This window comes from Odocoileus virginianus, chromosome 3 (genome assembly GCF_023699985.2).
Source record: "Odocoileus virginianus isolate 20LAN1187 ecotype Illinois chromosome 3, Ovbor_1.2, whole genome shotgun sequence".
Lineage (NCBI taxonomy): Eukaryota > Metazoa > Chordata > Mammalia > Artiodactyla > Cervidae > Odocoileus > Odocoileus virginianus.
In genome coordinates, this window is record NC_069676.1 from 15898644 (window position 1) to 15923669 (window position 25026).

Consider the following 25026-nt stretch of genomic DNA (forward strand, 5'->3'; position numbering starts at 1 on the left):
AGGATCTTCCCAATCCAGGGATCAAATCCAAGTCTCCCACATTGCAGTCGGATTCTTTACCATCTGAGCCACCAGGGAAGCCCTTAGTTGTAGCACATGGGATATATTTCCCTGACCAGGGATTGAACCTGGGTCCCCTGCGTTAAGAGAATGGAGTCTTAACCACTGGACCACCAGGGAAGTCCCTAAAGAGCCTCTTGATGAGGGTGAAAGAGGGGAGTGAAAAAGCTGGCTTAAAACTCAGCATTCAAAACTAAGATTATGGTATCCAGTCCCATCACTTCATGGCAAATAGATAGGGAAAAACTGGAAACAGTGACATTCTATTTTCCTGGGCTCCAAAATCACTGTGGATGGTGACTGTAGCCATGAAATTGAAAGATGCTTGTTCCTTGGACGAAAAACTATGACAAACCTAGACAGCATATTAAAAAGCAGAGATGTCACTTTGCTGACAAAGGTCCATATGGTCAAGACTGTGGTTTTTCCAGTAGTCATGTACAGATGTGAGAGTTGGACCACAAAGAAGGCTGAGTGCCAAAGAATTGATGCTTTTGAACTGTGATACTGGAGATGCCTCTTGAGAGTCCCTTGGAAAGCAAGGAGATCAAACCAGGCAATCCTAAAGGAAATCAACCCTGAATATTCACTGAAAGGACTGATGATGAAGCTGAAGCTCCAGTTCTTTGGCCATCTGGTGCAAAGAGCTGACTCATTGGAAAAGACCCTGATGCTGGGAAAGATTGAAGGCAAGAGGAGAAGGGGATGACAGAGGATGAAATGGTTGGATGGCATCACTGACTCAATGGACATGAGTTTGAGCAAACTCTGGGAGATGGTGAAGGACAGGGAAGCCTGGCATGCTGCAGTCCATGGGGTCACAAAGAGTCAGACACAACTGAGTGAACAACAAAAACAGGTTATGATGATGGTGATGGTGGTAATGGTGGTATAATAGCCTCTTTTAATTCAGTGCCAGCTCTGGGCTAAGCCATCAGCATACATACACAACTCAATAGTTCCCAAGTTTCTGACTTTACAGATGACCCTCAAGATTTTCCTATATCCACCCCCTCCATAAACTCTTATCTACTTAAGGTATTTTGTCAAATAACACCTCCTTTAAAAACCTAGATCTATTACTTTAAAATTGGGGTAAAATATACATAACATGAAATGTACCATCTTAATTTTTTTTAGCCACACCCTGAAGCATGCAGGGTCTTAGTTCCCCAACCAGGGATGGAAACTGTGCCCTCTGTATTGGGAGTGCACACTCTTAACCGCTGGATCACGAGGAAAGTCCCCGTCTTAACCGGTTTTGAGCCTAAGTTCAGTGGCATTAGGTAGCGTCACATGTTGTGCAACCATCCCCACCATTCATCTCCAGAACTTTCTTATCTTCCCAAGCTGAAACTCCGTGCTCATTAAATACCCACTCCCCACTCCCCACCCCCCACCCCTAGCCCCTGGCCCCCATTTCCTGTCTCTATGGTTTGAGGTCCTCTAGGGACCTCCTGTGAGTAGGATCAGGCAGTATCTGTCATTTTGTGACAGGCTTCTCTCTCGCTGAGCATCATATCCTCAGAGTTCATCCATATTGCAGCAGGTATCAGAATCTTCCTTTTTAACATTGAATAATATCCCTTTGCTTGGATGGACCACGTTTGGTTGACCACCAATGAAAACCCCAAACCAGTTACTTAAAAAATTCTTTATATTGAAATAATTGTACACTCACAAGAAGTTGCAAAAAGTGTACAGACAGATCTATATCCTTCTATCATATTTCTCCAATTTCTCTTACCTGGGTTACATATTATATAATGATACAATTTCAAAACCAAGTAACTTATGTCAGTGTGATTTATAGACCTTATTCAGATTTCAACAGTTTGTCATTATTCATATCTGTGCATTTATATCTGTCTATGCAGTTTTTTTCACCTGTATAGATTTTTGTAACCACCACAAGCATTATAAGGCTTCAGTCAGTTTATTTTTAAGAAGAAACTTGTAAGAACTCTGCCATGAATGGAAAGTGGCTATGAACAGCTGGAAGACAAACTTACTTTAAAATAAATACAGTATAAGTAAATAATGTCTAGATGGTCCAGCTGGATACTGTTGCCTGCTGAAGGGCTTTTTATCAAACAAAGGGATGAAATGTTGAGGCATAAACATATATGAGCCCCACTTCTGTAACAATTGAGAATTGAAAAGAGTAAATAGATTTCTCACCACACAGCTAAGTGATTCTGAAGCAGGTCCACCTCACCAAAAGATGTTCTCCCTAGGGAAATGCTATATCAGCTTATTAAATCTTCACAGAATCCCTAAGAGGGAAGTACTATTATTTCTCATCTTACAGGTGAGAAAACTGAGGCTCAAAGAAGTGCATTCACTTGCCCATGGTCACACAGCTTAGGAATGGGAGGAACTCAGAATTCAAACTCAAGTCTGTCTGACTCTCAAACCAGAGCTTTCCGCAGCCCTGGGAAGTCAGGACTGGGAACCCTAGGCCTGGAACTCCAGTCTCCTCCCATTCATTGGAAACTCAGACCCTCCAGGTATTTGAGGTCTTGTCTGCCCAAGAGAAATGGTTTCAATCCACCCCAGTCTCCCATAGCCCAGACAGGAAGACTGAGGCCCTCAAAGGAGGTCCTATCACCAAAGGCCCCCAAGGGAGCTGAGTGGAGTCCATTGGGGCAGGTACGCAGCTCTTGGCCTGGATCTGGGAGGCTGTGGTGTGTAGCTTTGGTGGCATCTGGGTAGTGGTTAGAAACTTGGAATCAGGAGCCTGCCTGTGTGCACATCTTGGTGTCCTCACCTTAAAGGATCTTGCCCTCTGCCTCACTTTGCCCATCTGTAAAGTGAGGACGGTGATGTAACATCACCAGTATTTAAAATTACTGTTCCAAGGAACAGTCTCCCTAACTCCCACTCCTAGGGAGCAGGGAAGGGAGGCCCCTTTCCCACTCCCCCTTGCCCTCCCTGGATGGTGCCAGCCCCTCTGCTTTCGCCCAGGGCAGCTGCCACCACCTCACAGGCAGGCTGTCCCTGGTGCAACCAGGGAGCCGTCCAGCAGGTTTTTCCTCCTCTCGACCTGCGTGCCGCAGGGCACCCCGCCATCCTCTCCCCGCCTTGGCTGGGCCTGTCCCTCTGTAGGCTCAGATGCTGCTCTCTGCCAGACGCAGCCAGCGGGCGGCAGGTGAGGTGTCAAGATGCCCAGCATCTTCGCCTACCAGAGCTCCGAGGTGGACTGGTGTGAGCCCAACTTCCAGTACTCCCAGCTGGTGGCCGAGTTCTACAACACGGTGAGGGGCCGGGAGGGGGGGCTGGCGGGACAGTCGCAGCTGACAGGGGTTCAAGCCCCAGCTCCTCCACCTCCGGGAAATCCTGCTCCAGTGGCCCGCCTTTCTGGGCCTTGGTTTGCTCATCTGTTAGGCAAGGCTTGCCTTGCTGGCTTTCATTCATCAGACTGTCTCTGTTTGGCAGGAGCCTCGCAATAGTGATCTGAAAAAGAGCCCTCTCTGCCCTCCTGGAGAGGAGGATACAGAGGCTACCCCGGGCATTCACAAGCCAGGGTGATGGTGCTTTAAAGGGGGGTGCACAGGCAGCTTCAGAGAAGCCGAGAGGTGGCTTCTGAGCCAGTGGTGGAGGGGTGGATCGGGGAGGACTTCCTGGAGCAGGTGGTTATGTCTACTTTATTCTCAGCTATATTCTCAGCCCAGGGTTACTAAATCATCTGTTTACTGGGACTGTCTTGGTTTCAGCACCATAAGTCTTATGTCAGGAGACCCTTCAGTTTCAGGTATAACAGGATGACTGGTCATCCTTTCCCCAGCCCTTGCTATGGGGGCACATCAAAAGAGCTCAAAAATCCTGTGTCGATGGATGTGTCAGTGGCAGTGGCATTTAACTGAAGCTTGAAAGACGTGAGTGACCAAAGGCACGTGCGGCTGTGCTATCCTGTGTGGGGTGCTGGGGACATTTCCTGGAGCCCCCAGGATGGTGGGTAATGAGGAAACATCCTTTACTCTGTGCCCTGCACATAGTACATGCTCAATAAATGATGAGCATGCAATCTTGCATGTAATGGCCTTTATTGAGCACTTACTGTGTGTCAGGCATCGTCCTAAATATTTGGCCTGAAAAACCCCATTTAATCTTCCCTGGGAATTAGGCACCACATATAAAGGTCCCCCGGAGGAGGGCATGGCAACCCACTCCAATATTATTGCCTGAAAAATCCCATGAACAGAAGATCCTGATGGGCTATATAGTCCATGGGGTTGCAAAGAATTGGACACAACTGAAGCAATTTAGCATGCATGCATAGTATATGGAGTTAGTTAATTCCATTTTCCAGGTGATGTAACAGGCATTCAGGGAGACTGAAGGATATGCCCAGGGTTGCCCTGGTACTCAGAGATGGGATTTGAAGTTGACACATCCAGGAGAGGTTTTTTTCTTGGAGAGGGGGGAGTTCAGTGCCACGATACCCAAGTTGCTCTGACTCTGTTACCTTTGACCTCACCACTTTCCAGAGCTGGAACATGAGAGTTCCAGAACCAAGGCGTTGCTGAGGTTGCCCCAGCTTTTGAGGTACGGACTGTTCCTGGTCCTCAATGGCCTTTTCTTATAAAATGAGAGGGGGCTGAATATGCCAATGCCTAGAGGCAGAGAAGAGGGTTGGGGGTTCTGGAACCCTCCTCTCTGCTTTCCCCAGCAGTTCAGAAAGTTCCATCTCCAGCCCCACCCCACAGAAGGCATGGAGAGAGGGCTGGCTCAGGTGTGGGCTGCATCCAGATCCGTGCGCTCTTGTGCAAAATTCCCCTCCATGCTATCCTTCTTCTTCAACCTGTCTCTCTCTCTTTTTTTTTTTTGCTGTGCCTTGGGGCTTGCAGGATCTTAGATCCTGGACCAGAGATTGAACTGTGCCTTCTTGCAGTGGAAGCACAGAGTCCTAACCATTGGGCTGCCGGGGAAGCCCTCAGCCCATCTCTAAATGTGGAAAATTGAATAGCCTGCAGATAACTCGCCAAGGCTGTAAGTCTAAAAATCAGTTCTGGTCATGACACGTATTCAGACAGAGATTTCTACATCATTAGCATCCGATACCTGCCTTTCCGGATGCTTATCAGACAGAAACAGAAGTATTTACCTTGAACATCTTTTTTTTTTTTTTCTTTTTTGGCTCTACAGCTTGTGGGATCCTAGCTCCCCGACCCCAGGGATCGAAAGCAGGCCCTGGCAGTGAAAGTGCCAAGTCCTAACCACTGGACCACTAGGGAATCCCCTAGGATGTCTTTTATTCTACTCAAAAGGCTTTGGCAAATAGATCAAGGCATGGGGAATTGAATCTGAGTTGTTATAGAAGAGACTTTCTCCTCCAACACACTTCTGAGTTCCCTAACCCCATCACTACAGCTAATAAGGCACATACTTCGGGGATCCACAAACTCCTTATATATATATATAAAAGTTTATGTATTTATTTTTGGCTGTGGAGGCTTTTCTCTAGTTGCGATGAGCAAGGACTGCTTCCTAGTTGTGGTACTCGAGCTTCTCATTGCAGTGGCTTCTCCTGCTGTGGAGCCCGGCCTCTAGGGCACAGGCTTGAGCAGTTGTAGCGCGCGGGCTCGGTAGTTGCTCCAGAGCACAGGCTCAGCAGTTGTGGTGCACAGGCTTAGTTCTGCAGCATGTAGGATCTTCCCAGATCAGGGATCCAATCCGTGTCTCCTGAATTGGCAGGCGGATCCTTTACCACTGAGCCCCCACACACTCTTTCTGTGAAGGCCAGATAGACAGTGTTGTTTAGTTAAGTCATGTCCAACTCTTTGGCGACCCCATGGACTATATAGGCCACCAGACTTCTGTCCATGAGATTCTCCAGGCCAGAGTACTGCAGTGGGTTGCCATGCCCTCCTCCTGGGGATATTCCCGACCCAGGGATCAAACCCAGGGATCAAATCCCTGTCTTCTGTATTGGCAGGCAGATTCTTTACCATCTGAGCTACCTGGAAAGCCCAAATAGATAGTTTTGGATTTTTGGGAGCCACATGACCTCTTTCAAAACTACTCAGTTCTGCCCTTGTAGCTAGAAATCAGCCAAGATGATATGTAAACAGAAGAGCATGGCTGAATGCCAATACAACTTTATTGGTGGACACCAAAATGTGAATTTCAAGTTAATTGTCACATGTCACAAGACACTGTCCTTGTTTTAATTTTTGAAACCTTTTTTTTTTTTTCCCGGGATGTTCCCTGACCAAGAATGGAACCCTTGCCACCTGCAATGGAATCTGAGTCATAACCACTGGGCCACCAGAGAATTCCCTTTTTGTGACCTTTTAAAATTGTAAACATCATTCTTAGCACATGGGCCATACAAAAGACAGTGGGCTGGATTTGACTCAGGGGGGCTGTAGTCTGCCTATTCATATAAGAAGTTTTTCTTTTTTAAAGCCCAAAAGAAAACAATGTATTTTTTTCTTTTTGGCCTCTCAAATCAGGAGTTAAAAATGAGTTGTTGTTGTTGTTTTTATGAATGTGGGCAAACTCACATTCTGTGGCCTCCTGCAAGCAAGCTGACAACTTGTGTCAAAGAATCAATTTACAGGGACTTCTCTGGTGGTTCAGTAACTAAGATTCTGTGCTCCTAATTCAGGGGGCCCAGGTTTGATTCCTGGTCCGGGAACTAGATCCCACATACCACAACTAAAAGTTCGAATGCTGCAACTAAGACCTGGTGCGGCCAAGTAAATAAATATTTTAAAATATTTTAAAAGACATCAATTCACAAATAAACTTTAACCTTGACCCTGCTATTGTACCTCTAGGAACTTTCACCAAAGAGATAATCCCTATGGCTGGCAAAGTTTGTGTTTAATGTCATCTCTGGGACATTTGCAGTGGCAATAAATAAATGAATAAAAAGGAAGCCATAGAAAATTCCTGGTAGTTTGGTAGTTAGGACTCTGCCCTTTCATTGAAGAGTGAAGTGGAAGTGTTAGTTGCTCAGCTGTGTCAGACTCTTTGCGACCCCATGGACTGTAGCCTGCCAGGCTCCTCTGTTCACAAGATTTCCCAAGCAAGAATACTGGAGTGGGTAGCCATTCCCTTCTCCAGAGGGCCTTCCTGGCCCGGGAATGGAACCTGGGTCTCCTGCATTGCAGGCAGATTCTTTACCATCTGAGTCACCAGGGAAGAGGACTTGGGTTTAATCCCTGGTTGGAGAACTAAGATCCTGTAAACTGCACAGCCAAAAAATAAAAAGAAGCCATAATATTTTTCACCAATCTGTGTAGTGCTGAATACATGTCAAAATGCTGGCAGCTATTTAAGAGCATGTTTTGATCTAGGTATGTAAATGAAAGACGACGTAGAAGAAAAAAATTTTTTAAGTTATTGATTTATTTCTGGTTGCATCAGATCTTAGTTGTGCCCACAGGCTCACAGCTCAGTAGTTGCAGCACTTGATCTTAGTTGCCCTTAGTGTGTGAGATCTTAGTTCCCCAACTAGGGATTGAACCTACGCCCCCTGCATTGGAAAGTGGATTCTTAACCACTGGACCACCAGGTAAAGCCCATGAAAGAAATTTTTAAGTCCATTCACAATCCATTTAGGAGTCATAACTTGTAATTGGAAAACAGTGCTCTCTGAAGAATCTTTTGCTTTCTTGTTGATCTTCTGGAAAGGAGCTGTGAGCCTGGGATTGGTAGAGGCAGGGCCCAGCCCACCACAGTCAGGGTATAGAGGAAGGATGTGCTAGAGGACTTGGCTCAGGTTTCTGGAGGCTTCATGGAGGAGGGCACCTAGGAGTTGGGTTTTGAAGGAAGAATAGGAGCTCACCGAGGCAGGTAGGAGTCTGGGAAAGAGAGCAGAAGAGAAGAAAATGATGTGCTAAGTTCTGGAAGTAAAAGAGGGAAAACCAGTTTGGGAAAGTGTGTCTCTGTGCCCAAAATATGGGGCCAGAGATGAAAGTTTTTAAAAAATTAATTAACAAATTTTATTTTTGGCTGTGCTGGGTCTTCGTTGCTGCTCAGGGTCTTTTTCTATTTGCAGCAAGCAGAGGCTACTCTTTCATTGCTGTGTGCATGTGCAGGCTTCTCATCGTGGTCGCTCTTCTTGCTGAGCACGGGCTCTAGGGCACTCAGGCTTCAGTAGTTGTGGCCCACAGGGCTTAGTTGCTCTGCGGCATGTGGAGTCTTTGCGGGTCTAACCTGTGTCCCCTGCATTGGCAGGTGGATTCTTACTCACTGAGCCACCAGGGGAATGCAAAGATGAAGTTTTCAATACTGAGTTGGAGTGTTTGAAATTTATCCTGTATTCATCGATTGACTCATTATCCATTCAGCAAAAGTGCTGTAAACCGACCTGTGCTGGGTGATTCCAGGTCCCAGAGAGGCTTAGGGCCCCCAGGCTGTGGAGGGGGTGGTTCAGAGTTAGGAATGGACTCCTCCCACCCCCATGGTTAGCTCGTGACTAAGGGAGAAACAGGGCTCCGGAAGTAATGGTGGGGAACCATGGGGTGGGGTGTGACGCCCCCGTTTGGTGGGTGGGGAAGGGAGCCTCGATGCTTAAGCAATAAGTTAATGTTCTCTAAGGTGGATGGGTCAAAGGAAACAGCATATGCCAAGGTCTTGAGGTGAGAGCAAGAACTGGTAGCTGGAAGCCAGCACCTAGGCTGCCTGCCTGAGGGGAGGGACGGAAGGTGAGAGAAAGGGCTGGTGAGGTTTCCAGAGGCCAAGACAAGGCTGCCAGGTGGAAGAATCCATGCGCCTTCGTGGGGGCACTGGGAAGCCATGGCAGACTTGGGAGCATCGGGGACTCCACAATGTGGGGGTGGCTGGGACACCTGGCCAGGAGTCTGGAAGTGTGGTCCAGCTGGGACAGAGTGTGGTGGGGGTGTGGGAGGGGTTGGGATAGGATGAGCATGGGGAGAAGTCGAGGTGCGTGGGCCACCCCAGTGGGTGCCTGTTTGCTTTGGCTTGGTGGCCTCCTTCTGGGCTGCTGTTATGTTGGGAAAGTTTCAAGTGGTATAGGGAGATATTTCAAGGCTCCCTGCCCCCTTTTACTCCCAGAGGCAGCTGTGCTGCTGAAATTTCTTCCCTGGGATCCTGCCAAAGTTTCAGAAGCAATGCATCCCATCCTCTCTAGAAAACTCCCTCCCAGATGCTCAGATCCAGAGCAGTGGGATGGCGTGCCTGCTGTGGGGACTTGCATGGGCAGGTGGGAATGAGTAGGGGGAGTCTAGTGGGGGGTGGGGATCGAACAGATGGGGAGATAAGAGCCAAGAAGTTGCCAGCTGCAGTGCCCACACCTCCATCGGCTTCCTCACCTCCTCTTCTGACAACCTTGGCATGGCTGGCCTCTGCAGTGTGCTAATAACTCCCATCTCTCTCTTCCCTGGATGCTGTGTGACCCAGGCTCAAGGCCCACCCCTCTCTGAGCACCTGGCTGTGACTGACAGGTCCCATGAGCTCAAAACTACACCTCCCTCTTCTGCCTTTCTTCTCCTCAACATTCGCAGCAACAGCGATTTCTTTCCTTTTTTTTTTTTTTTTTTTTTTGGCTTCATCGCACATCTTGCAGGATTATATTAATAGTTTCAGGGACCAGGGATTGAACCTGTGCCTGGCAGTGGAAGCGCCAAGTCCTCACCACTGGACTGCCAGGGAATTCCCATAGCAACAGCGATTAATTCCAGAGCACCTCTGGTATGCCAGGCCCGACAGAAACCGAGGAGGGCATGGTTCCTGCCCTCGGGGAGAGCAGATGCCATGAATAGAATAATTGCACATCTGAAACTGATGAGAATGCCCCTGCTACAGCCTGGGCCCAGACTCAGTAGGTCCCTCTGGATCTCTCTTCTCCTTTGGAGAAACAGGCATTGGTGACCCCCACCCTGCTAGCCTCCTGGCACTGATGCCGGGGTAGATTGAAATGACCCCTTTATTTCCCTCCTCATTTATCAGAAACTGATGGAATCAGGCACTGCTCCAGCTCCAGCGATACAGCGGTGATCAAAGCAGACAGAAATGCCTGTTCTCATGGGGCTGGAATGGGTCCTCCCCAGTGCCCCAGCAGGTAAAGACCCCATCTGCAATGCAGGAGACACAGGAGATGTGGGTTCAGTCTCTGGGTGGGGAAGATCTCCTGGAGGAGGAAATGGCAACCCATTCCAGTATTCTTGCCTGGAGAATCCCTTGGACAGAGGAGCCTGGTGGGCTGCAGTCCATGGGGTCACAGAGAGTTGGACACGGCTGAGCGTGCATACATGGGCAGTGGGGTTGGTGCCCTGGGAGATGGAAGCACTAAACAAGAGTCAACGGTATGGGATGCCAGGCTGTGGTATGTGCTAGGGAAGAAAAACTCTTTCATTCATTCCTCCTATTCAGCAGATATTTACCAAGTTCATGCATGGTGCTCAGTCATGTCCGACTCTTTGGGACCCCATGGGCTGTAGCCCGCCAGGTTCGTCTGTGAACTTTTCCAGGCCAGAATACTGGAGTGAGTTGCCATTTCCTGCTTCAGAGGACTGAGTACCTATGCAACAAGGGGGCTTCTGTGGAGTGCTGGGGCTTCCCAGGTGGCTCAGTGGGTAAAGAATCTGCCTGCAATGCAGGAGATGCAACCTACTTCAGTGTTTTTGCCTGGAGAATCCAAGGGATATACATATATACACACACAAAGAATACATATAAAGTGTATATATACATATATATATATAAAGAATACACACACGCACACATTTTTTTGGTCATGCCACACTACTTGTGGGATCTTAGCTACCCCCCTAGAGATCAAACCTGGGGCCCCAGCAGTTAGAATGCAGAGTCCTCACCACTGGATCACCAGGGAAATCCTTTTCCATGTTCTTTCCCATTATGGTTTATTATAGGGTATTGAGTATGGATCCCTGTGCTGAAAAGTAGGACCTCATTGTTAATTTTATATTCGGTAGTGTGTATCTATTAATCTTAAACTATAACTTATCCCTCCTGCCCCCCCAGCCATGTTTCTTGATTTGATTGATTCAACAAATTCTTTTGGAGTGCCTACTGGGTGCCCAGCTTTAAAGGCATTGGTGACACAGCTGAGGATAAAACAGGTGTTTTCTGTCTTCATGGAAGTCACTGTAGGTGAAGTCGTGCCTTGGAAAGAAGCATGTTTTTAAAAAATATTTATTTCTTTAGGCTGCTCTGGTTTTCACTGCTGTTCATGAGCTCTCTTTGGTTGTGATGTGTGGGGGATACTCTTCATTGTGGTGCACAGGCTTCTCATTGAGGTGGCTCCTCTTGTTACAGAGCACAGACGCTATAGCGTGGACTTCAGTAGCTGCGGCTCTGGGCTCACTAGTTGTGACTCAGACTTAGTTGCCCAGCGGTGTGTAGAATCCTCCCAGACCAGGGATCGAACCTGTGTCCCCTGCATTGGGAGTATAGACTCTTAGCCACTGAACCACCAGGGAAGTCCAGGGGCTGTGGTTTTAGCCCAGGATGGTGGGTAAATGAGAAAGGCTGAGATGAGGTGAGGCATTAATTCAAGTCAGTCTTCCTTCTTCCTTCCTCCCTCCTCCATCTCCTCCTTCCCTTCCCCCATCTCTCTCCCTTTCCTCCTTCCAGCCCTAAGGAATCCAGCCACATCCACTTACCAAATGCCGTGCCAGATTTTGATGATCCAAACAGCAAAGCATTCTAGAATAATAGCTGCCCCATGGCACACTGCACAAGTGCCAGGCCCATGTATGCACTACTGACACATATTCTTTTTTTAAAAATTTTTTTTTATTTATTTGGCTGCATCAGGTCCTAGTTGTAGCATGCAGGATCTGTTAGTTGTGGCATGTGAACTCTTATTTGCCACATGTGGGATCTAGTTCCCTGACCAGGGATCAAACCTGGGCCCCCTGCTTTGAGAGTGCAGAGTCTTAGCCACAGGACCACCAGGGAATTCCCCTGACACATATTCTTTGCATGCACTATTCTCTATAAAAATTTCCTGGGCACCTACTGCATGCCAGGCACTGTTCTAGACACTGGGGGCTGGCAGCAGTGAACAAAACTGCCAACCCGCCCTGGTCTTGCAGCACTCAGTTCTCTCGCCCTCACTGTGGTGCTCAGAGATAGGGTCTGTGGGGTTTTTTTTCTTAATATTTATTTATTTTTGGCTGCACAGGGTCTTCGTTGCTGCTCTGGCTTTGTCCAGTTGTGACAAGTGGGGGCTACTCTCTCGTTGCAGTGTGCAGGCATCTCATTGCAGTGGCTTCTCTTACTGCGGAGCAACCAACTCTAGGGCGTGTGGGTTCAGTAGCTGTGGCGCACAAGTTGAGTTGCTCCTCAGCATGTGGGATCTTCCTGGACCAGGGATTGAACCCCTGTACTGATAGGCAGATTCTTAACCACTGGACTACCAGGGAAGTCCCAAGGCCTACATTTTATAGAGAAGGAAAATGAGGCACAGAATAACCCCCAAACTCTGACTGGATACCTGATAAAGGGAGGGATTTTAGGGTTTTTTTTATTTCTTTTTTTGGCCATGCCATGTGGCATGCAGAACCTTAGTTCCCTGCCCAGGAATCAAACCCATGCCTCTTACAGTGGAAGTGTGGTGTTTTAACCACTGGACCACCAGGGAAGTCCCAGGGACTTTATTTCAGACACTGGTAATTTTCTTGAAGGGAGGGTTCCCTGATGGCTCAGATGGTTAAAAAAATAAAATAAAATCTGCCTGCTAATGCAGGAGACTGGAGAAGACTCTTGAGAGTCCTTTGGACTGCAAGATCAAACCAGTCAATCCTAAAGGAAATCAACCCTGAATATTCATTGGAAGGACTGATGCTGAAGCTGAAGTTCCAATAATTTGGGCACCTGATGCAAAGAGCTGACTCATTGGAAAAAACCCTGATGCTGGGAAAGACTGAAGGCAGGAGGAGAAGGGGACAACAGAGGATGAGATGGTTGGATGGCATAACCAACTCAATCAACATGAGTTAGAGCAAGCTCCAGGAGATAGTGAAGGACAGAGGAGCCTGGTGTGCTGCAGTCCATGGGGTTGAAGAAAGTCAGACACAACTTAGTGACTGAACAACAACAGCAATGTCCTTGAGCACACAGGCAGGACTGAAGGGGTGGATGATTGTTGAGCGAATGAATGAGTGAATGAATGACTGAACTGAGGTGAAGTCACCTTCTGGGGCTGGGACCCAAGCAGTCCAGCTCACGTGCGTGAGAGCTCAGGACTGGCCATAATCTCAGGTGGGTGCCTCGCCCAACTCTTGGAGTCTGGGTGGGGCCAGTGATTGGGAAACTTGGGCTCTGATTCTATCAGAGACTCCGGAGCCACTTGGAGCTTATTAGTCACAGGCACCGCCCATCACTGTGTCCTCATTCTACACACTCAAGGACATTCAGAACCCCTGCCTTCATTCTGCAGGCAGCTGAGCTTGGAGCATCTGTACCAATAATAAGCCTGCTGTTATTATCTCCTTCAACAATAACAAGAGCAGCAGCAGCAACCTTTACTATTTCTTGAGCTGAAACCATGTCCCCAGCAAGGTAGCTTTTCAATGCCTGGCCTCATGCACCCCTCATTCCTTGCCAACAGCCTTCATGGTAGCATTGCTGTTGTTCTTGTCCAGTCACTCATCATGTTCAAATCTTTGTGACCCCATGGACTGCATCACACCAGGTTCCTCTGTCCTTCACCATCTCCTGGAGCTTGCTCAAACACATGTCCATTGAGTCAGTGATGTCATCCAACCATGTTGTCCTGTGTTGTCCCCTTCTCCTCCTGCCTTCAATCTTTCCCAGAGTCAGGGTCTTTTCCAATGAGTCAGCTCTTTGCATCAGGTGGCTAAAGTATTGGAGCTTCATCTTCCATAGAAGTCCTTCCAATAAATATTCAGGGTTGATTTCCTTTAGGATTGACTCATTTGATCTCCTTGCTGTCCAAGAGACTCTCAAGAGTTTTCTCCAACACCACAGTTCAAAAACATCCATTCTTCAGCACTCAGCCTTCTTTATGGTCCAACTCTCACATCTGTACATGCCTACTGGAAAAACTATAGCTTTGACTATTCGGACCTTTGTCAGCAAAGTAATGTCTCTGCTTTTTAATACACTGTCTAGGTTTACAGCAGCAGCAGGTTTACAGTAAAATAGGAGACGATCATCAAAACCTAGACAGCATTGATGATTCTCTCCTATTTTACTGGTTCATGAAAGGGGGACTCAGAGAAATTAGATGACACATCCAGGAAACAGGGGAGCCCCCCTTTAGTCATCACCATACATCTAGTCCTCGTGTTTTTCTTTAAATTAAAAAAAATTTTTTTTATTTATTTGTTTGGCTGCACTGGGTCTTAGCTGAGTCTTGTGAGACCTTTAGCTGTGGCATGTGGGATCGAGTTCCCTGACCAAGGGTGGAACCCAGGCCCCCAGCACTGGGAGCGCAGACTCTTAGCCACTGGACCACCAGGGAACTCCCATCCTATCTTTCAAAGCATGTGGTAAAAGCAAACTTCAGAGCTGTGCAACCTCAGAGAAATTACTCCTCCTCTCTGAGACTTAGATTCCTCACTGCCAAACAGGGACTAGAAAGCCTGGTCTTGATGGGTGTGTGAGGATTAAGAACAACCTGTAATGTCACGTGCTCAAAAGATTGGAAAGTAACTGTTATAGCGCCTTCTATTCAGAACTTTCTAGATGTAGGACCCTTTGCCAAGTATTTTTTAAAATTCATTACTTTTTTTGGCTGAGCTGGGGCTTTGTTGCAGTGCCCAGGCCTTCTCTAGATGCAGCATGTGTGGGCATCTCTTGTTGGGGAGCATGGGCTCTAGGTTATGTGGGCACAGTTAACTTGATGCCACTCAGGCTTAGTTGCCCCTCAGCATGTGGGATCTTCGCGGGCCAGGGATTGAACCCATGTCCTTTGCATTGGCAGGTGGATTCTTAACCACTGGGTCACCAGAGACACGTCCTTGCCAAGTGTTTTCCCGTGTTCGACAGGTAAATCCATCTGAACTGTTTTGAGAGCCAGTCAGTAGATCACTCTCCTCGTTCACCTTCATTAAGAAGCTGTTTAGGGATTCCCTGGTGACTCAGTGGCGAAGAATTCCCTTGCCAATGCAGGAGACACACGTTCGATCCCTGATCTGGGAAGATCCCACATGCCTGGGAGCAGTTGAGCCAGCGCACCACAACTATTGAGCCTGTGCTCTAGACCCTGGAAGCCCACAGGCCACAACTACTGAAGCCCGTGCTTGGAGCCCTTGCTTTGCAACAAGAGAAGCCACTGCAATGAGAAGCTCGTGCACCACAACTAGAGAAAGAGCCCAGACGCAGCAACAAAGATCCAGCACAGCCATAAATAAATAATTTTTTTTATAAAATAAGAAGCTGTTTAGTTCTTCTTCAGTTTTTGGCATCAGAATGGTATTATCTGCATATCTGAGGCTGTTGATACTTCTCCCATCAGTCTTCATTCCAGCTTGTGATTCGTCCAGCCCAGCATTTTGCATAGTGAAATCTGCATAGAGGTTAAATAAGCAGGGTGACGATATACAGTCTTGTCATACTCCTTTCCCAATTTTGAACCAGTCAGTTTTTCCATGTAAGGTTGTGACTGTTGCTTCTTGACCCACATACAGGTTTCTCAGGAGACAGGTAAAGTGGTCTGGTGTTTCCATCTCTTTAAGGATTTTGCGTTTGTTGTGATCCACACAAAGGCTTTTGCATAGTCGGTGAAGCAGAAGCAGAAGCAGCTTTCTCTGTGATCCAACAGATGTTGGCGATTTGATCTCTGGTTCCTCTGTCTCTTCTAAACCTGACTTGTACATGTGGAAGTTCTAGGTTCACCTATTGCTGAAACCTAGCTCAAAGGATTTTGGGCATAACCTTGCTAGCATGTGAAATGAGTGCAATTGTACAGTTGTTTGAACATTCTTTGGCATTGCCCTTCTTTGGTATTGGAATGAAAACTGACCTTTTCCAGTCCTGTGGCCACTGCTGAGTTTTCCAAATTTGCTGACATACTGAGTGCAGCACTTTAATACCAGCATATTTTAGGATTTAAAATAGCTCACCTGGAGTTCCGTCACCTCCACTAGCTTCGTTCATAGTAATGCTTCCTAAGGCCCGCTTGCTTCACACTGTAGGATGTTTGACTCCATGCCATCATGGTTGTCTGGGTCATTCATTAAGACTTTTTTGTACTGTATTCTGGCTCCTGAGGTTATAATGGAGAACGGGGAAGCCACAATCCCTATTTTCAAGACTAGATGTAGCAGGAGACCCAGATAGTTCCAGAACAGCGAGACCAGGGTCAGGAACATGGGGCTACATGGGACACAAAGGAAGACCACCCTGACCCTGCCTGGTGGGCTTAGGAAGGCTTTAGGAAGAAAGCAATCCCCAGGCTAAATACAGAGTAGTTGGGCTGGCACAGAGGGCTGCGTGGGAATGAGAGCCCTACAGGCAGTGGGAAGAGTCTGTGCAAACTCCAGGAGGTAAGAAGTAAAGTATGACTCCTTTGGAGGAGCTGAGTTATCCTTTCCACCCGGCTTGTACAGTTGAAGGTGGGGAAAGGTAGTTATGGAGGGAGTGTGTAAGCCAAGTTAAAGAATCTGGATTTGAGGTATGGGAATCACAGATGTGTTCTAAGTGGAGGCTTAAGAGTTTGAGAGGCTGGATGGCTCAGCATCTTTAGGCATGCTTGGTTTCCCCAAAGGCTGGCATGTGGCTGAAGATGGAGGGGACATCAGATTTGTGAGGGGTTTTTGCCCATTCAGTATCCATGGCTCCCTTTCCCCATCATCAACCACCTGGTTATGGTCTTGGTGGGATGGTCACTCAAAGTCATCTCCTCCAAGGATCGGATGTGGCCCAGGCTACACTCTCCAGACATTTTTTTTTTTAAATTTGGCTGTGTCAGGTCTTAGTGGTAGCATGTGGGATCTTGCGTTGCAGCTCGTGGACTCTGCGGTTGTGATGCATGGGCTCCATGGTTGTGGCACATGGGCTTAGTCGCTGTGTGGCATGTGGGATCTTAGTTTCCCAATCAGGAACTGAACCTGCTTCCCCTGCATTGCAAAGTGGATTCTTAACCACTGGACCACCAGGGACATCCTCACTCTCCAGAATTTGAAGTTTGGGCTTGCACAGAAGGACTGAACACAGTTGATTTCATTCATACCCAAAATTGCCCCCTGGAGAGATTGTCTATTAAAGCTACCAAATACCAAAAATACCAAAGCTATTCTGGTTTCTGGTTTTCCTGTCCTCTGCAATACCTTTAATTATTGAGCTCCTTGTAATGAATGAATGAATGAACAAATACATGAATAAATAATTTGGTCAATTAAATAAGTAACCACACACGTGCACACACACACACACAATTTATATTTATAGTTTAAGTTCACCAGAATCATTTTCTGTTGCTTGCTATGAAAGAACCCTAGCTAATATACCACTGTTGATGGATTCATGGGGCTCAGCCTGTAGAGAGCTACCTTACCACTCCTGGGCATTTGTCTGGAAAAGATAAAAACACTAATTCAAAAAGATGCATGCGCCTCCATGTTCATAGTAGCGTTGTTACAATAGCCAAGACATGGAGACAACCTAAATGTCCTTTGACAGGTGAATGCATAAAGAAGATGTGGAACATATATACAATGTAATACTACTCAGCCATAAAAACAAGTGAAACAGGACCCCCCTGGTGGTCCAGTGGTTAAGAGTCTGCCTGCCAGTGCAGGGGATGTGGGTTTGACCCCTGATCAGGGAGCTAAGATCCCTGATGCCATGGCACAGCTAAGCCCATGTGCTGCAACTAAAGCTGCACACACACCCAGAGCCTGTGCTCAGGAACAAGAGAAGCTACTGCAACGAGAAGCTTGTGCACGTATTGAAGAGTAGACCCTATTCACTACAACTAGCCCCCATTACGCACAGCACTGAAGACCTAGCACAGCCATAAATAAATAAAATTTTTTTTAAAAAAAGAATGAAACTTTGCCATTTGCAGCAACATGGATGGACCTAGAGATTATCATACTAAGTAAAGTAAGTCAGACAGAGACAAATATCATGATGTCACTTACGTGTGGAATCTGAAAATAATACAAGTGAATTTATTTACAAAACACAAAGAAAACAAACTTATGGTTCCCAAAGAGGATGGATACACCAGGAGCTTGGGATTAACAGATACAAACTACTGTATATGAAATAGATAAATAAGGACCTACTGTATAGCACAGGAAATCACATTCAGAATTTTATAATTACCTATAATAGAAAAGAATCTGCAAAAGAACAAATATATATAACTGAATATACAAATATGTATAACTGAATCACTTTGCTGTACACCTGAATTTAACACAACATTGTAAATAAGCTATACTTCAATTAAAAAAAAACTAACTTAAGCAAAAACCCAAACAAAGAAACAAACGAGGGGGAAAGAGAGAATATTGGAAAGATAGTGAGATGTGTTAAAAAATGGGAAGATGGGAAAATAGAACTGAAAGAGACACGTGCTCCCCAATGTTCACCGCAGCACTGTTAATAATAGCCAGGACATGGAAGCAACCTAGATGCCCATCAGCAGACGAATGGATAAGAAAACTGTGGTACATATACACAATGGAATATTACTCAGCCATTAAAAAGAATACATTTGAATCAGTTCTAATGAGATGGATGAAACCAGAGCCCATTATACAGAGTGAAGTAAGCCAGAAAGATAAACACCAATACAGTATACTAACGCATATATATGGAATTTAGAAAGATGGTAACGATAACCCTATATGCAAGACAGAAAAAGAGACACAGATGTATAGAACAGACTTTTGGACTCTATGGGAGAAGGCAAAGGTGGGATGATCTGAGAGAATAGCATTGAAACATATATATTATCAAGTGTGAAGCAGATCGCCAGTCCAGGTTGGATGCATGAGACAAGTGCTCAGGGCTGGTGCACCGGGAAGACCCAGAGAGATGGGATGGGGAGGGAGGCGGGAGGGGGATCAGGATGGGGAATACATGTAAATCCATGGCTGATTCATGTCAATGTATGGCAAAAACCACTACAATATTGTAAAGTAATAAGCCTCCAACTAATGAAAATAAATGAAAAAATAAATAAAATATAGCAATTAAAAAAAAAAAGGAAAGATGAGTTGTTTTAGGAAGGCTGGGACCCACAGTAGGTCTGCAGGATTCAGCAGATGTGCAAATACTGTCCTCAAGCATTTGCTTTTTTGTTCTCAGCCTTGTCTTCTCATGGGTGGCAAAATGGTTGTCACATCTTATATATCACAACAATATCCCAGGGCCTCTGTAGAGAGTTGTCAATGATGCAACTCGATCATGGTGACTCCCAGGCTTTGTGCCTGCTCCAAGTTTCAAATTCCTAAAAGAGAAAGTCTGATATCCTGCTTTGGCATGGGTATCTATTCCAGTGGGGTAAGGTCTTGTGATATAGACAGGGTAAGTTGGGAAGGGGGGGATCTCTGTGTTCTAGGATAGCTGCTGTGAAGTGGGTGACCCTCCTGGAGATGTGTTTGACTTTGTCCATTGATAAACATCAGAGACTTTGGCATGGAAAACAAGGACACAGGTGGTACCATGGGCTGGGAAACCAGTTTGCCAAGGCTGGGCTCTTAAATGGTGACCTTTGAGCTGATTCCATCATTGTCCCAGGAGAGCTTTGGGTTCTCCTGGAATCAGGAGGGCTCCTGTCTTGGGAACCTGTACAGGTGACCAGGACCTAGGCTAGTAGATGCTGACCTTGTGTCAGGTGAATGATTTTCTCCAAACCCACCACTGTGCTCTGTATTTTTTTTTTTTTTTTTAATAATTTGGCTGCTTCAGGTCTTAGTTGCAGCATGAAGAATCTTTAGTTGTGGCAAGAGGAATCTAGTTCTCTAACCAAGGATAGAATTCGGAACCCCTGCATTGGGAGCGCAGAGTCTTAGCCACTAGACCACTAGAGAAGTCCCTGCTCCCTGTATTTCTTTTCTTTTTTAGTGCTTATTTATTTGGCTGAGTTGAGTCTTAGTCACAGTCTTAGTTCTGGCATGCAGGATCTTTTGTTGAAGCACATGGACTCTCTACTTGTGGTGTGCAGGCTCAGTAGATGTGGGGGCTTAATTGCATGTGGGATTTGAGTTCCTTGACTGGGAATAGAACCCATGTCCCCTACATTGCAAGTGAAGGTGTTAATTGCTCAGTCCTGTCTGATTCTTTCCCAACCCCATGAACTGTAGCCTGACAGGCTCCTCTGTCCATGGGATTCTCCAGGCAAGAATACTGGAGTGGGTAGCCATTCCCTTCTCCAGGGGATCTTCCCGACCCAGGGATCGAACCCAGGTCTCCTGTATTGCAGACAGATTCTTTACCAGGGAAACCCCCTGCATTGCAAGGTGGATTCTTAACCACTGAACTGCCAGGGAAGTCCCCTCGGGCTGTTTTTTAGAAGTGAGTCACTAGGGTATTGCATTGTCTTTCCTTGTCTACAAGGCCAAGGCCAGTTCATGACCACTATGTTTGCATTTCAGTCCATAGGAAGTAGAGAGCAAGGCTCAAGCAGCTTCTCAAGAACTGACCTGGAAGTTATATTGATAGATTCATTTACAGTTCTATCCCATGGGCTAGAGCAGATCACAAGGCCACAGTGAGCTTCGAGGAAGGCTGGGGAATATAGTCTTTAGTTGAGTAGTTGGATGCCCAGCTCAAACCTGGAGGACACTGTTGCTGAAAGGAAAATGTTAGTAGATAGTCTTCACCATGTGCATTGAATGAATTAGTGAGCCCACAGTGTAATGGATGGAGTAATGGATCTACCAATGAGTGGTTGACTGGTCAGCTAAAAGATGGCTAGACCCTGGGTTGGTTAACTGCCTGAAAGATGGCTGCTGACCAGTTGGGTAATGACTGAGGGCCACCATGCTCGGCCTTCCCTGTCTGACAACCCCTCATCATGTTTTCCCCTTCCTTCTCCAGTTCAGCAATGTCACCTTCCTCGTCTTTGGGCCCCTCATGACATTTCTGATGCACCCATATATCCAGAAACGCTCCCGCTACATTTATGTGCTCTTTATTCTCTTCACAATCACAGGTAGGTGGGGACATTGGGACAGTGGGGGCGCGGGTGGAGAGCAAGCGGGATGACACCCTTGACCACCTGTCTTTGTCTCTCCCTCCAGGACTGTTCTCCATGTACTTTCACATGACGCTCAGCTTTCTGGGCCAGATGCTGGATGAGATCGCTATCCTGTGGCTGCTGGCCAGCGGCTACAGCATATGGTTGCCTTGCTGCTATTTCCCCACCTTCCTCGGGCAGAACAGGTAGGGCAGGGGCCGGCCCTCTGTCAATCCGACCGGAGCCCATCTATCCTCCAGGCCCTCTTTGGAGTTCCTCCCCTCAACACCCCAGGACTTTTTCCTGACCCTGTCTGACCTAACCAGACTTCCAGGCACCCCTCTTCTGAGCATCTTTGGGACCCTGGAAGTCATCCCCTTGTTGTTCAGTCACTCAGTCATTTCTGACTCTTTGTGACCCCATGGACTGCAGCCCCCCAGGCTTCCCTGACTTTCACCATCTCCTCAGGTTTGCTCAAACTCACGTCTTTTGAGTTGGTGATACCATCCAACCATCTTGTCCTCTGTTGTCCCCTTACCCACCTGCTTATTCTTCCTCTTATCCCACCTGGAGAGTTGAGACCCTCTCCAGAGCCTTTCTGCGCCTACTTTGGGGTCCCAGACACATGTGTGCTCAGTCGTGTCTGACTCTTTGCAACCCCATGGACTGTAGCCTGCCAGGCTCCTCTGTCCATGGGCTTCTCCAGGCAAGAATACTGGAGTGGGTTACCAGTTCCTTCTCCAGGACATCCCAGGACCCCATGCCTAAGCTTACCTGGGGCCCGAGACCTCTTCCCTGAGTCTGTCACCTGGTCTCTCTGGCATCTTTCATTGGATCTTCTTGGGCCCCCTTTTTGTTGACTTGAGACCCATCTGAATCTCTCTCCTGACCCTGTTTGACCCACTTGAGCCTTCCAGGCTGTTGCTGCTCGTCAGTCAGTCAGTCGTGTTCGGCTCTTTGCGACCTTATGGACTGTAGCCTGCCAGGCTCCTCTGTCCATGGGATTCTCCAGGCAAGGATACTGGGTTGTGTTGCCATTTCCTTCTCCAGGGGATATTCTTGACCCAGGGGTGGAACCCGGGTCTCCTGCATTGGCAGGTGGGTTCTTTACCACTGAGCCACCGGGGAACCCCAAGCCTTCAGGACCTCTCTCCTAATAGTTTCTGGGACCCCTGGTGCTCCTTCCTTAATCCCACCTGGCTCACCTGAGACTCTTGCCTGAATTTACCTGGGCCTTGGGACCTTTGTCTGACCTTTTATACTGAGCCCACCTGGGAGTCTTAAGACCTTTTTCTGAGCTCAATTGGGCTTCTCAGAACCCCTTCACTTTTCTCATCCATCTCAGCCATGAGATTTCCATGTGACTACCCAAACCCCACAGGAATACCCCTCAACCACCCTCCCCCTGCCCATCACAGCTGAGCCCTTCTCTTTCTCCAGGTCCTGGTACATCTCACTGATCGTCACCATCACCCTGGTCAGTACCTGCTTGTCCTTCCTGAAGCCCACGATCAACGCATACGCCCTAAACACCATTGGCTTGCACATTGTCTACATCGTGGTCCAGGAGTATAAGAAGTGGGTGTGACTGCAGGTGCCCAGAGAGGTGGCGCCCCTTTCTCTTCCAAGAACTGCACCCATCTGCCAAAGAAAAACCTCACCATGTTCCCTTCCCCAGGTTGTTCGCCTGCTAGGGGCAGGACCAGGATTTGAAACCTAAGGCAGAGTTTGTCCTTCTCTGAAAACGTCCAAACACACATACAAGTGGAGGGCATTGTATCATAAACCTCCATAAACCAGCCCCAACATCATGTTGCCAACCTGCGTTCCTTTTTTCTTCTTCTTGGCCACATGGCATGTGGGATTTTAGTTCCCCAACCAAGAATGGAACCTGCACCCCTTGCATTGGAAGCTCAGAGTCCTAACCACTGGACCACCAGGGAGGTCCCCAACCTGTATTCTCTATCCCCCTAGATTTCGTATAATGTCACCCATTAATTGTTCAGGGTTTCACTCTCCTGATAAAAAATTACCATTTTTTAAAATATTTATTTATTTATTTGCACCAGGTCTTTACTTGGCGGCATACAAACTCTTTAGTTGTGGCATGTGGGATCCAGTTCCCTGACCAGGGATTGAACCCGGGTCCTCTGCACTGGGAGCATGGAGTCTTAGCCACTGAACTACCAGGGAAGTCCCCAAAAATTACCATTTTTAACCCATGCTATGTCTTGGCAGGCTAGAGAAGGAACTCCCAAATGGGGCCATTTAAGGAGAGTTGTATAAAAGGGTTGTTTACAAAGGAGAGAGCAGACTGTGGGAACATCACTAGAGATCATTTAGAATCCCTCTGTTAATAACAGTGGGACTCCATGATCATCAGGAGACCTGGGATGGGGAGTGATGGAAAGGAGTGATTGCAAGAATCTGGAAGGAGAGAGGTAGCAGAGAGAGTCTTCTTGGCCAGAGCTGTGACCTCCAGTTGGTTACAGTCAGCCTGAGCCAATCCCAAAGGGAGGTTGTATGGGCCAAATCTAGGATAAGGGCCAAGTCTTTATCCTTGGGCTTCCAGTTGGGTAAGTCAATGATTTCCAGTTGGGTTGGCCAACAGTTTCCAGCTGGGATGGCCAATGGTTTTCATTTGGGTTGGCCAATGGTTTCCAGCTGGGTAGGTCAATGGTTTCCAGTTGAGTTGACCAATGGGGAGCCCCAGCAAGGAGTCAAATGGTGGAGGGAGGGTACTGTTGGAATATTTATTTCCAGGTTCACCTAACTCAGCTCCCCTACCCCATACCCTGCCACCCCTTGAGACTCAGGGCTGAGTGGAAAAAGGTAGAGAAGGATCTAGAGAGACGAACGGAAGATGCTTCCTTAGAATAGCATCTATAAATAATACCCAGTTTGCACTGACCTTTCCTCAGTTTCCCAAAGACGTCTTCTTGTACTTGGTCTTGTTTAAATCAGAAGATAAACACAGTCCTTCAGGTCTTCCTCCTTTTATAGCAGTCCTTTCCTCCCTCCCTCTTTCTTCATGCCTCTGGTTTGATAACAGAAACTCAAAGATTTGTCCTGTAGGACATCCTGAATTTTGGATTTGGCCAACTGCTTCCTGTGGTGTCTTTCAACCTGTTTCCTTTTTTTTTTGTCTGTAAATTAATAGATCTAGTTTTAGCTTTAACTTTTTTTTCACTTCATGTGTGGCACTGGGTGCTGCTTGTGCCAGCCCATTAAGACCTCATAATGAGTGGTCATCCAACATTTAGTGCCATTGTGTTTGATCTGTGGATTCAGATGGTGTCATCCAGATCCTTCATTATAAAGTTTTCTACAGACCTTTCCCCTAATGATTTCAGCAGCCATTTCATGCTGTCTCCACCCGTGATCTCCTTAGAGGGTGCAAAAGGGTGATTTTCAGATTCTGTTATTCCTTCTGCATTAATTATCTGGAGTCCATCCAGACAGACAGAAGAATGTTTGCTCATCAACCTTGAAATACAGTTTGGACAGGAAAGACAGTACAGGGCATTAATTATTTCCCTTTTAAAAATTAATTTCCAGAGCAGCAAGTTGGTGCATTAGTCATCTCTGGTAAGGACCAATGAAAGTTGTTTTTTTTTTAAGCATGAACTCATGGACTTTTATCTCCGAAGTGTTTCAATCCATTGCAATCACTATGCTATATTTTTAACTTTTTATTTTGAAATAATTACAGGCTCAGAGGAAGCTGCAAAAATAGTACGGAGTCCTGTGTACCCTTCACCCAGATTCTCCCCACCTCCCCCAGAGGCAGCATCTTGTGTAATTACATGTATGTGTACATGCTAAATCACTCAGTCATGTCTGACTCTCTGTGACCCCAT

The 25026-nt window shown here is 46.9% G+C and overlaps 1 protein-coding gene across 6 annotated transcripts in view; it reads left to right on the forward strand.

Annotated features, from left to right (window-relative positions):
• The window catches only part of ACER1 (alkaline ceramidase 1), a 57646-nt gene that overhangs the window by 27961 nt on the left and 4659 nt on the right, over window positions 1-25026 (forward strand). For 2 of the 6 annotated variants that reach the window (XM_020916781.2, XM_070464853.1), the window contains 4 exons: window positions 21028-21142; window positions 21231-21372; window positions 22607-22744; window positions 24879-24974. In XM_020916781.2, coding sequence (XP_020772440.2) covers window positions 21028-21142; window positions 21231-21372; window positions 22607-22744; window positions 24879-24974 — 491 coding nt within the window. Of the gene's footprint in view, window positions 1-3053; window positions 3318-21027; window positions 21143-21230; window positions 21373-22606; window positions 22745-24878; window positions 24975-25026 lie in introns of those variants that run through there. The other 4 variants (XM_020916779.2, XM_020916780.2, XM_070464854.1 and 1 more) reach the window with 4 other exon arrangements.